At 45.1% G+C, this 12625-nt stretch overlaps 1 protein-coding gene across 1 annotated transcript in view; it reads left to right on the top strand.

The window, feature by feature from the left end:
- Positions 1-8781: 8781 nt before the first annotated feature.
- CLMN (calmin) overlaps positions 8782-12625 on the top strand; it is a 479452-nt gene continuing 475608 nt past the window's right edge. The window contains exon 1 of the mRNA XM_085626456.1: positions 8782-10168. Coding sequence (XP_085482582.1) covers positions 10087-10168 — 82 coding nt within the window. The 5' untranslated portion in view covers positions 8782-10086. The remainder of the gene's footprint in view (positions 10169-12625) is intronic.

Consider the following 12625-nt stretch of genomic DNA (forward strand, 5'->3'; position numbering starts at 1 on the left):
GTTATGGGGCGCGGGACAATTTGGAGTAAAGGGGGAGGGGCCAGCGTGTTGACCTTGCCGTAGGCCCAAAGGAATACGCAGAAATGTGATTAGCAATATGCTTAGACTAGGATAGGAACATTATGTATTAGAGTTTAGTTAAAGCTAGGAATGAATCAAATGTACCGAATCCTGTCTTGCCATTTCTGCGTAATTGTGTATTTGTTTGCATATATGTGTGTTTTGTTAATAAATATGATCGGGGGTCTATGACCCCCTATTCCAAACAAAGGTTTAAGTTGATTTCTGTCACAGCAGAGGGGAGGAGGGGGCGGTAGGCCGTACCGGACCATACATAAGGCGTACCTACTCAGCCTAGGCGTACTCCCTTTTCCCACTACAGATGTCTGCGGTTTAATGTGAGTAGGGGTCTCTAAGAAAGCACAACTGAACTACACAGATTTGACTGTTAAATAAGTGCCTAACCGACTTTGGCAGCGCCATGTCATGTAGTTCTTACTAATCTGTATGATCTGCGCATTGGTTGCACAACATAAACTGAGGGCTTGGTGTCAAGACTGATTCCGTACACCCCCGCAGGATATGTTGGCCTATTGCCCACCTAGCTCACAGTGCTCCCATAAGCCCTCCTAACCTTACCAGGGAAAGAATGGACTTTGGCAACCACTGAACTTGACAACTCGAATTCCTCAGGAATCGTGGAAACAGTACAGAGCTTTTCGCTCAGTTGCTCGTGCTCATTCATTCTCAGAGAAGTATACAGAATACACTGTGGGACATTCTCAATATATTTATTGAACCGTTAATCTTGTATAAAATATATATGCAGCAATGATTAGGAGACAGAAGCAAATAAAAGAGATTACAAGCCCCGAAAGAGTGAACAGTAGATACATTTCTACCATGGTCCAGAAGCAATGAATATATGCAGGCATATATGCAAAATATGGTAATCTAACATACTCCTACGATGCGGACCCGACTCTGAGTGTACCTAGAGTGTGTATGGGTGTAGAGCCAAGAATCCCCCCAAGGGACGATCAAATCCCATTACCTGATCGGATAGAGTGAAGTACCCCATCTTGTTCTTGAGTTGGACACCCCTCACGGAATGTCAGACCAGTGTGTAGTGGATTCTCAGCATGCACGGACCCTGAGTGTCAGCAGAAGTGCCTCCTCTACCAATCTATCAAGATGCCTATTATTAATAATAAAAAGCAGCCTTGTGCACGCTGGATTAGTGGCGTTATGGATATGTAGATAGCATTGTCGCCCCGTGGATGAAGATAGGACGACTTTTGTACCTACTGCGTAGAGAGAGGCTTTGTACATGACGTTCAACGCATTGTGATAATGTTGTGCGAAGCTGCATTTGTAAACAAAGTAGTTTCAGATAAACTAATCCAACATTGTTGTGCATGTAAATGTGTGCAAACGTTCACTGCTGAAATGTTATTTTCTAGGACAATGTAAGGAATAAGCTGCCTCACTATAAGGGCCTAAAGAGGGAATATAACAAATATAGAAGTACGGCATTATCTCAAGCTTCAGCCATTTGCAGATTATACAAGTGTTGAGGGCAAAGCATTTTGCCCATGTTTTGGCGGTTTATAAGATTAAAATTCTGCCTTCATTGAGCTATGCCTGTGAAGTAATGGAAGAGTGATATTGGTCCTTTTTCAGGAAAGCTGAAGGACATATTTGGCGCCAAATCTGGAAACTGAGTTTTCAGCTGTACCTCTGGCTTTCTGGCTTGAACGAGGGCTCCTCTCTATGAATGTTTCCCATGGCTGCTGCTCTAAGGTGGGAGAATAACATACTGAATAGTGACTCAGGATCCATCCAGGCTGCATTAAAATATGATTTTTGTATTGCTTGAAGGGAAGAAGTGCAGTCTTTTCAAATTATATGAAAGCTTTTGATATGTTTGAAATTGGTCAGTTTGAAGTGGCACCCCTCCCAAAGCTTATCTTGAATAATCTGATTAAAAAAATCAATCTATGAAGTGAGTTGGAAAAGGGACATTGTACTGTGTGCTCAGCATTCCCGGAATGAAATAGTAGTGAAGACTTTCATTTGTAATAAACCACAACTGTATGTTATGTGGAACCTTCCTCATGGTGTGAACGGGAACTATTTTGTTATTAAGGTTGAATTTGCTTCTGTTACGAATTATCACTGGCTCCTAGGAAGGATTATCTAGGGAGGAGAGGCTTTGTGATCTTTGTGGGAATTATGTTCAAGATTTAAATCATGTGATATTTGTTTGTCCTCTCCTACATTCATTACGACAGTAATTGCTAAGACCATTTTTCTTAAAGTACAACATAACTTTGGTAGCGGAGGCTCTGGAATGTCTCTTTGCACCGCCATCAGGAATAGTTTGTGCAAAAAAAGTTACATTTTTCAAAACGTTTTAATATTTTTGAGATATGTTTGTACGTTGTAATTCTATATAAACTATTGCATATGTGGAATAAGGCATTTTAGGCCTTAAATATCTTGCACAGTGTAAATAGAATTACCATGTTAGCATTGCTTTGTAAAGCTGAATGTATTGCTCAAATATAAGTACTTTATTAGTGTTGCACTATAAAGCATTTTGCACCACATATTTGCTGCATTTATTAAGCTTTTATAGTTTCCTGATTCGTCCCAGTACTGTATTACAATTAATTGATTGAATTGGGCATTTGCACTTTTTCTGTCTGTGGGGATTTTTTACCTTTTACTTCATGGCTTCCTTTTCTCATGTAGAATTCTGTATATTTTATACTGGATTAATTGTCTTTTTAATTTTTTTTTTAATTTATGTGGACCTCATCGAGTGCCAAATCATAACAAAATATTTGATTTTTGGGGATTGGAGTGGGGCAGATTATTTTGGATTGGAGTGGGGTGGATTGGGGAGGGAGTGGGATGGATTGCAGAGGAGTTAGGGTGGATTGGGGTGAGGTGGATTGGAGTGTGGTAGATTGGATTGGGCTGGATTGGGGTAGATGGATTGGAGTGGGTGGATTGGATTGGAGTGGGGTGGATTGTGGTGGATTTTAGTGGGGTGAATTGGGATGAGCGGGTGGATTGGAGTCGGGCAAATTGGAGTGGGTGGATTAGAGCCGATTGCAGTGGGCAGATTGTTTTCGATTGAGAGGGGCTGATTGGAGTGGGGCAGACTGGAGTGGAAATAGACTAGATTGGAGTGGGGCAGATTGTTTTGGATTGGAGTGGGGCAGATTGGAGTGGGGTGGATTAGAGTTGGGCAGAATGGAGTGGGATAGATTGTTTTAGAATGGAGTGGGGTAGATTAGAGTTGGGCAGACTGCAGTGGGGCAGATTGTTTTGGATTAAGTGGGGCAGAATGTTTTGGATTGGAGTGGGGCAGATTGTTTTGTTTTGGAGTGGGCAGATTGGTTTGAATTGAGTGAAACCAAAGGAAATTATGGACGGAGTGTTGAACATTGCAAGCACTCACCCTCAGTCAACTGATCTGGGTTTAATCCATCACCGTTCTTTAGCCCACTCTGCCACCCCAGTTCAGACATGGCCATATGCAAATCAGTTTGACCCTGTGCCTCATGGGAACAGTCCAGCCCGAACTGCCAAGCCATGTCTTCCCTGGACCGGAAACTGGCCTTTCAGCCGTCTTCAGCCAGGCTTGCTTTAATCCAGTGGCAAAGTGAGCAAGGGACTCATGTCTGAGAATACCCTGCCAACTTATGGCGAACAAAGCAAAACCAAAGGAAATGATGGACGGAGTGTTGAACATTGCAAGCAGTCACCCCCAGTCAACTGATCTGGGTTTAATCCATCACCGTTCTTTAGCCCACTCTGCCAAACCCAGTTCAGACATGGCCATATGCAAATCAGTCTGACCCTGTGCCTCATGGGAACAGTCCAGCCTGAACTGCCAAGCCATGTCTTCCCTGGACCGGAAACAAGCTTCCTAGGACCGGTTTCTGGCATTTCAGCCGTCTTCAGCCAGGCTTGCTTGAATCCAGTGGCAAAGTGAGCAAGGGACTCACGTCTGAGCATACCCTGCCAACTTATGGCGAACAAAGCAAAACCAAAGGAAATGATGGACGGAGTGTTGAACATTGCAAGCACTCACCCCCAGTCAACTAATCTGGGTTTAATCCATCACCGTTCTTTAGCCCACTCTGCCACCCCAGTTCAGACATGGCCATATGCAAATCAGTCTGACCCTGTGCCTCATGGGAACAGTCCAGCCCGAACTGCCAAGCCATGTTTTCCCTGGACCGGAAACATCAAATAAGCGTGACTTACATACACGTTATAGTTTAAGAACACAGGTTCTTAAATCCAGAAGTGATAGATGTCTCTGTCATTTAAACCGAGTAAAAACACGTCTATGGAAAGAAGAGAGTGTACACATTCAATACATAGTAAGAAGAACTAGTTTAATTAAAATATGAGTTTCCTCATATTCAATACTAATGTTAAAATAGTGAAAATATCTATGTCTAGTTAAAAGAGCACTTACGCAATCACCAGCAAGCTATATAAGCTCTGTTATTCTTCAAGTATCCCGTAAGTTCTGCTAAGGAACCATGATAAGGTCCTAAAGTTCAAAAATATAAAAGTCACAATCACTAATGTTTCCAGTCCAATATGTAACTGGTGGTTGCAAGTTTAAGTCATTTTTAAAACAGAAAAAGATGGATACTAAGTCTTTGGCCATCCTTAGAGCTACGCTATCCAGTTAAAGCATTTAAGGCAAAATATCTCTGCTTACGAGTGTAACGACTATTGACCACCAACACGGACCTCCCGTCACACACCACATTGTCCACTACATTTACCTTCAGTCTGTGAATTGTGACGTCCTTGGAATCCTCCCGTCCGTAGCCTTCCTGCATCAGATAGTCCCGCCCGAGGTCTGGTTTAAAAACCAATTATGTCCCGGAAGTGTTCCCTGCATTGTCACGAGTGAGCGAGCAAGCACGCAAGTTAAAAAAGGAGTATCGTTCATCGAGATGTGCGCCATATTGGAATGGGGTAACTAGAGAGAAATGAATTCTGTTTAATCATTCCTGAGCCATATGTTAAGGTCACCACTGAACCGGTATTCTAAGTCGTAAGATGTCAAAAAAGTAGTGAAAGAAAGAAGTGGAAGAGATGTGGTGCATGAGATTGATTTAGATTAATTAGAGTTGGCATGAAAGCATAAACCTCAAATGTCACCAAAAGATAAAGTTTCAAAAAAAGAGGAAGGAGAGGGGAGTGCAGAAAAATTCGGAGGGGAGTGCAAAAAGACCCCCATCCACCTTGATTTTAAAGTTCAATAGGCCATTCAACCGGTTTACACCTGTACATTTTCTGATAAGGCCATTTAGGAAATGCTGTAGACAAAGAACAGAGCAATCATCACAATTCGTGCAGTAACGGTATTGACTTATTCATGGTAACCGTCTAGTACAACATAGCACATGTATGCAGAGGGAAGACTCAGTTATTAGGCCAACACTTAGATTAATGATGTTATAATCCCTAATTCCAGTGTCGAGCACAAGAGATAGAGAACAAACACACCTACAACAGGCGAGTTAGACTAGAAGACACCAATGTGATCATTGCGTATAGAATTGTTTAGATCCAGTCTCCGTTAGTGTGTCAACATAGACAAAAACATTTGAATCATACTTCTACAGAAATGTCAACATGAGTATACAACATAGGATCACATTGTACATCACAGTAACTCTCTTGGTTTTGATCACATGATATAGAAACAGGTTATAGTATTCTTTCTTAGATAGAGAGTACCTCTGTGACACAAGCTAAGGATGTGGGTGATCACTCAGACAGGAAAACATGTAGTTCCTTATCAAAATTTAAGCCCTGTTCTACCGCTCTCAATTTAATGATCCATTGTGTTTCAGTTCTACGTAACCTTAAGACCCGGTCACCCCCTCTTTGCTGCGCTTTAATTTGAGTGATACCATGAAACCGGATATCTTTCATATTCGCTAACAAGTGTGAATCATTAAAGTGGACCGCAAATGGATACTCTCTGTTGTTGTTCCTGACTGCTCTGATATGTTCCTGTATTCGCTCTTTAAGGGGACGCAGTGTACTACCCACATAGATAAGCCCACAGATACATACTAGGCAATAAACCACATAGCAAGTGTTGCAATTTATGAATTCACGCACCGAATACTTGACTTGGGTGTTGTATTTGAAGTCCATTCATTTGTTCAGTGCAAAGGGGCAAACATTGCATTGTGTGCATTTAAAGAAACCCTTCGGTTTGTTTGGAAGCCAAGTAGTACTTTGACCTTTGGGGGGCAAATAGCTGGGACATAAGATGTTACGTAAAGTAATACCCCTCCTATGTGCAACCATTGGTTTCTTGGTGATGTGTTTAGCTAAAGATTTGTGTAGATGTAATAGATGCCAATGTTTTAATAAGATTTTGTATACAACATTACTGTGTGTGTGGAAATTAGTCACAAGTGCAAGCTTGTCACATCTTTTCCCTTTCTTCCTATGTGTGTTGTGTAACAGCGATTCTCTCGAGGTCTTGAGTATTTTAGTTTTAGCCTTCTTCAGAACAGTTTGTGAGTATCCTCTCTGTACAAAACGTTCTTCCAAGATGTTTAGTTCCGAGGCAAAAACTGAAGGGTCTGAACAGTTTCTTCTAATCCTAGTCATTTCCCCCCGAGGGATTGCATTGATCTGTGAGCTAGGGTGTGCACTGTTCGTATGTAGGACTGAGTTGCAAGATGTTTCCTTCCTATACAGTTTAGATAGAATCTTGTTGTCCTCTACATATAAAACTACATCCAAGAAGTCTATTCTGGTTCGATGAGCTTTATGTGTAAAACTCAGGTTGTACGTATTGGCATTGAGATGATTCACCAATTTCAGAAGATCTCTTTCGTTACCTGATCATATCATAAAGATGTCGTCTATATATCTGGACCAGTAAATGATATGTTCAGTCACTTCCGGTGGGCCTTCACGCCAAAGGTGTCTCTGCTCAAAGTTCCCCATATACCGGTTTCTGGCATTTCAGCCGTCTTCAGCCAGGCTTGCTTGAATCCAGTGGCAAAGTGAGCAAGGGACTCACGTCTGAGCATACCCTGCCAACTTATGGCAAACAAAGCAAAACCAAAGGGGATGATGGACGGAGTGTTGAACAATGCAAGCACTCACCCCCAGTCAACTGATCTGGGCTTAATCCATCATCATTCTTTAGCTCACTCCGCCACCCCAGTTCAGACATGACCATATGCAAATCAGTCTGGCCCTGTGCCTCATGGGAAGAGTGCAGACAGAACTGCCAAGCCATGTCTTCCCTGGACCGAAAACAAACATCCTGGGACCGGTTTCGGGTTCATAACCCTCCTCAGCCAGGCTATCTTGAATTCAGTGGCAAAGTGAGCAAGGGACCCACGTCTGGGCATACCCTGCCAACTTAGGGCAAACAAAGCAAAACCAAAGGGGATGATGGACGGGGTGTTGAACAATGCAAGCACTCACCCCCAGTCAACTGATGTGGGTTTAATCCATCATCATTCTTTAGCTCACTCCGCCACCCCAGTTCAGACATGGCCATATGCAAATCAGTCTGACCCTGTGCCTCATGGGAACAGTGCAGCCCGAACTGCCAAGCCATGTCTTCCCTGGACCGGAAACAAGCATCCTGGGACCGGTTTCGGGTTCATAACCCTCCTCAGCTAGGCTATCTTGAATCCAGTGGCAAAGTGAGCAAGGGACCCACGTCTGGGCATACCCTGCCAACTTAGGGCGAACAAAGCAAAACCAAAGGGGATGATGGATGGAGTGTTGAACAATGCAAGCACTCACCCCCAGTCAACTGAACTGATAAAAGAAGAGTGCCACACAAGCCAACAAATGGTAAGTAATGGGCAGGCTCCAGGCCCTTTTGGTATCAACACTGTCTCACAAGCGAGACGCATGCACTAGTGCATGCTCTTTGAGGCTTGACCCTTAAAAAATTACAAAATAATGAAGTCGTATTAGGACGAAACGTGCTGAAAAATTTGGTTTTTCTTGCAGCATTAATTTACTCAAGCTTGTTGCATATTTGGCCCTCTCACGCAGGATAATTCCAGTGGCTCTGGTTATAAGTGGTGTAATATGAAATGGTATAAACAGTGCATGGGGGGAAGGCACGAGTTATAGTTCATTTAGTGGTTAGCAAGTTCACCACACGGTGTACGAAATTGTGCGAGTTATAGCACGTTTTGGGTGAGGTGCAAATTATAACAGTTATAACTATAACTTTTGAATTTGTATGGGAGGTTAAGTTAGTTATGTATTCAAATATTAAGTTTTACTAACTAAAACTAATCTTAAACCTTTCTTTTTTTCATTGAATATGTGTGTGCGTGTGTAGCGTTTCTACACTCGTCTACTTCCTATGGCAAAGCCTGTCATTCCAATAAAATAAGTTGTACTTCATGTCTTAGCTCTGTTGTGAGTAAAAGGGTTGTCTGCTCTAAGCGAAGAGAGTGCTGCTGTGCTAGCCTAGGAAGCGTCTGGTGTCTGTGAAGACAGTTTCTGTTACCTATGCGAGAGGCTGTGGTCAGTAAATGGAGTTTCTGTTGTATGTGGGAGTGTTTGCTGGCCATAACGAGAGGGCCTGTTGACTGGGAATGGTATGTTTACTGTATGAGAAAGTCCTCTGTCAAAGACGACAGCATCGTGCCTTTGGGGCGGGGGTTCTGGTGCCTGTACGGGGAGTGCCTATGTCTGCGTGGTGTGACTGCTGTCTGCGAGGGGTGTGTCTGTAGCGTCTCTCAATGAATTTGCTTTGTTTTCATCACAGACACGTTCACCAGGTGTCTGCGATCTTCGGCCCCGACTGGAATTCTTGTAAACAGGGAGTTGCGTCAGCAGCAGGTGCGCAGGTCACAAGAGGCATCACAATGTGCGTGGAAGACTCAAGTCCCCCACAGGAATCGGTGCTCGGCCGCCAGACTGCATCTTTGGCCTCTGGAGCTGCACTGATACTGACCCGTGTATACTACATGGGCTAATTAGCATTTACCTCGCCCTGACTGCGACAGAGGCGGTGCACTACCGCACTTCCCCCCCCTGTCCCACTACCGCCCTCGGCGCTTCCTGCCTCTGAAGAGGGTACCCCTTTCTTCCCGCGTCGTGCTGAGGAAGCTCGTTCAGCCTGTCCTCAACCATGGAGAGGACTTTTCTCTCTTTACGCTCACTCACTCCACGCACCCTCCGGTCTGGAGTGGAATAACCCTACTCCATTTATTGATAATGGCCCACTACCAGTGCCCTATTCTATTCCTCTCCCAACTTGGAGCTGCCCTCGGCTGTTTTTTTCTCCCTTGTAGCTGTCACTTTCTCTAGCTTGCCCTGTCCCTGCCCCGTCGGGTGCCAGGGTGCGGGAACACCCCCCCGCGCGCATTAAATCCGCCACCTCCTTTACTGAATCAAAATAGCCCTCAGTGCTCACGAAGCTCGAGAGCTTGCCTCTCACTGCCCCAGCCTAATGCCATGTGCCTCCCTGCGCGCCTTGAACGGCCCCTCTGCCCTACCCTGTCTTTCCCCTCCCACGGAAGCAAAACATCACGTTCTCACAACCCCAATCTTGAGCTTGCTCTCTCTTTCCAGTTTTTATTCCCTCCCTCCTCCGTGCCCCCTCTCTCGTTGAGGATCCTGCAGCTTTTTGGCTCTCTATAAGCAAACCCACGCTGCCCTGCCAGGGAGCCGACAACCCCTCTCTCCTGAGCAGGTACTTTCCGCTGCTTTTGCCGACTGGTCCCTCCACCCCCCTCCAGGCTCGTGCCCTCTCCCTGCTCCTGGTTATAGCGTCCTTCCCATACTCTCGCCCTCCCATCACTGCTCCACTGTGTCACTCCTTGCTCCCTCCTCTCCGGTCCCGGGAGATGGCCGAGGGCAGCTCCTGCGCGCGCTGGACGCCCCCCTCCCGCTCTTCTCCCTGAGCTGGGAAGCGGCCGCCCTCCGCCCACCTCCCCCCGGCACAGGAACAGGACCCCGCTGGCGCCACGCTCTCTTTGAACCGTTTGGTGTGTGTTTCCAGCATTTATCATTTCACCCTGGATAGCCCCCATGGCCGGGCACGAATGGGACTGGTTCCAGCGGGAGGAGCTGATTGGACAGATAAGCGACATTCGAGTCCAGAATCTGCAAGGTAAAGGAAAAAACATGTTTTCTCCAGAGCCTGTTTCTCATTCCTCATCTTCTGTGCTGATATGTGGGTTGCGCTACCCCAGCAACAGCTAGCTGTGGCTGCTTTTACCGAGTACAGATCACAGCCAGATTGCTGAAAATGTTATCTATCATGTTTTTCGCTTTGCCAAGATAACGCCGGTCTTCCTCAAAGCACGCCAGTTGCAGCGGCGCGTGTGTGGGTTGTATTGCATTATTTATATCTGATTTGTTTGTGTGTGCGTTGCTTTTATGACGTCCCTCCACCCATCAGGCTACAGGATTTTGTAGGGATAAGGACGTGCTGGGGGGCTTGGTCGTCGTGGACGCAGCACGAGCCTCAGATGATTTCCGCTCATCTTTTCCGAGTGTTTGCTGCTGTTAGTACTTTGCACATTTTGTGTGGGCTGTTTCAGTGTGATTGATGTGCGTCTTTGCCACTCCGAGGCAGCGGGGCAATGAACGGCGAACGCCTCCATCAGAGTCAACAAAACAGCGTGTGTTGGACTTAACACCCCTTTGGCGCACTCTGGCAGTCCTGGTGCGCGAGGGAGACTGTAGCCAATCAGGAGGGCTCTCAGAAGTTCAGCAAGAGTTTTAGCAAAAGCAGACTCAGCTGGGTGGTCCTCCCCTCATATTAGTATAATTAACTCGGAAGAGAAGTGTGGCCGCTGGAACTGACTCTCAATCCAAAATCACTAATTTCAGAACATGGCTGGCATGATGTGACAGAGAACTTCAAATGCCAATAGCTTGCATGCGGCTTCACTTAGTTTCAAACAAACACATCATTTAACTGCTGATAGATGTAGGGTGACCAGCTGGCTCCATGTCACAGGGACGCCGCTTTTCCTTTCTTGTACTTTAATTTTTACATATCAGAGCATTCTGGGAGTTGTAGTCTTACAACAATCAGGCACACAACGCCCATTGGGCTCACCGGGCTTCACCCACCCCCCCTCCCCCCCTCGTGTGTGTCAGCCCGGGCTGAGACAGCTTCGCGGGCTGACGTCCGTCTAATTGCAGCCGCACCTGAGTACTTCACAGGTCTTTAAAAGACCATTTACTTGTAAATGAGGCTTTTGTTGTGTTTCCACCCCTTCTCAGGGCCACTCTGCCTATGGCTGTTAGAATTAACCCCCCCCCCCCCCCCAAGCGAAATCTTTTTCAGCCTCCCTCGAAATGTGGCTCTAGTTGCCCGCCTGACAACAATGATATGTAAAAGCACATTTCAGGAATGGTTTAAAGTGATGTTCCTGTGATGTGGAGCCACCTGGAGATCCTAACTATCTGTGAAGAAGGGATCTGTCTTTCCACACTCTAATGTATGCCATGTGACAACTTTATCTAGTCATGAATTGTAGCTAATAGCTCACTGTATTCTGGGACTCGAAGTTTTTCTTTAAAACTGTACATATGAGTTCGCCCACCCCAGCATGCAGAGTGCTGTTTACTTTTACAATTAGCATTGCCCGTAAAAGGGTGCCCTATTTATCACACCCGATATTCCGACAGTGGACGAATGTTAATGTATTGGGTGCTATAAATAGCACCCAATTACTATAAGTGCCCCAAAAATTGGGATAATGTGTGGATGTTGGTGCTTAATGCACCAAAGCGTCCTATTATTTACTGGCTTATCTATGCCCTTGTACATTTCAACAGGTTTTACCTTCTGACATTTAATAGGAGAACATGCGTGCGGTGTGATGCTTATCACACAAATTGTAATTGGGATGTGCGTGGTAATAGAATTTACTGTTTGCACTAAATGAGACCCAGTTACAAATGAGGCATAACATACAGATTTTGGCGTTACCATATCCTGGTATGTACGAGGCATTTCTCTCCAGGTAAATTGTGGCAGTTTTGACTTAGCAACATATACCTGGGGAGAAGTGCGGCGGCTGTAGTGCTTGTCTCACAATTTGTCTCTGCCACGTGTGCTGTAATTAAGTAAACATGCTACAAAAATAGCTCAGCACACACAAAACTGGTTTTACAAACAATGTATGCTGCTCTTCAGCAAAGACCAGAGGTCACAGGCAGACAAACGGAGCGAGGCCCGGTGAGGGGCGGAAGTATTTTCCGTGGGTGCTAAAGAGGCCGAGACAAGTGTAACTTTAGCATTCTGTTTCCATAAAAGCCTCTTTCTTTTTCCTGCACCCCAGGCAAGGAAGAGCCTTACTGTAGTATGTCACTGCTCAGAAGCGGGCATTTTGAAGAAATGATCAGTATTTGCTTATTTTCCTTAAATGAGGCGCTGACTTCTATGTGGTAACAAATTAACTCAAAATAACGGCAAAAGACAATTTTGTTTGCTGTGTACGCTCTGGAGATGTTGTTAGCCACAAAACAAATCTAAATGCCTGAAAAAACTTTGTGTCGAGAGCCAAGGCCAGCAGAAGATCCTATATTACAAAGTATCAATAAAGGGCAT

This window comes from Triturus cristatus, chromosome 9, assembly GCF_964204655.1.
Source record: "Triturus cristatus chromosome 9, aTriCri1.1, whole genome shotgun sequence".
Classification (NCBI taxonomy): domain Eukaryota; kingdom Metazoa; phylum Chordata; class Amphibia; order Caudata; family Salamandridae; genus Triturus; species Triturus cristatus.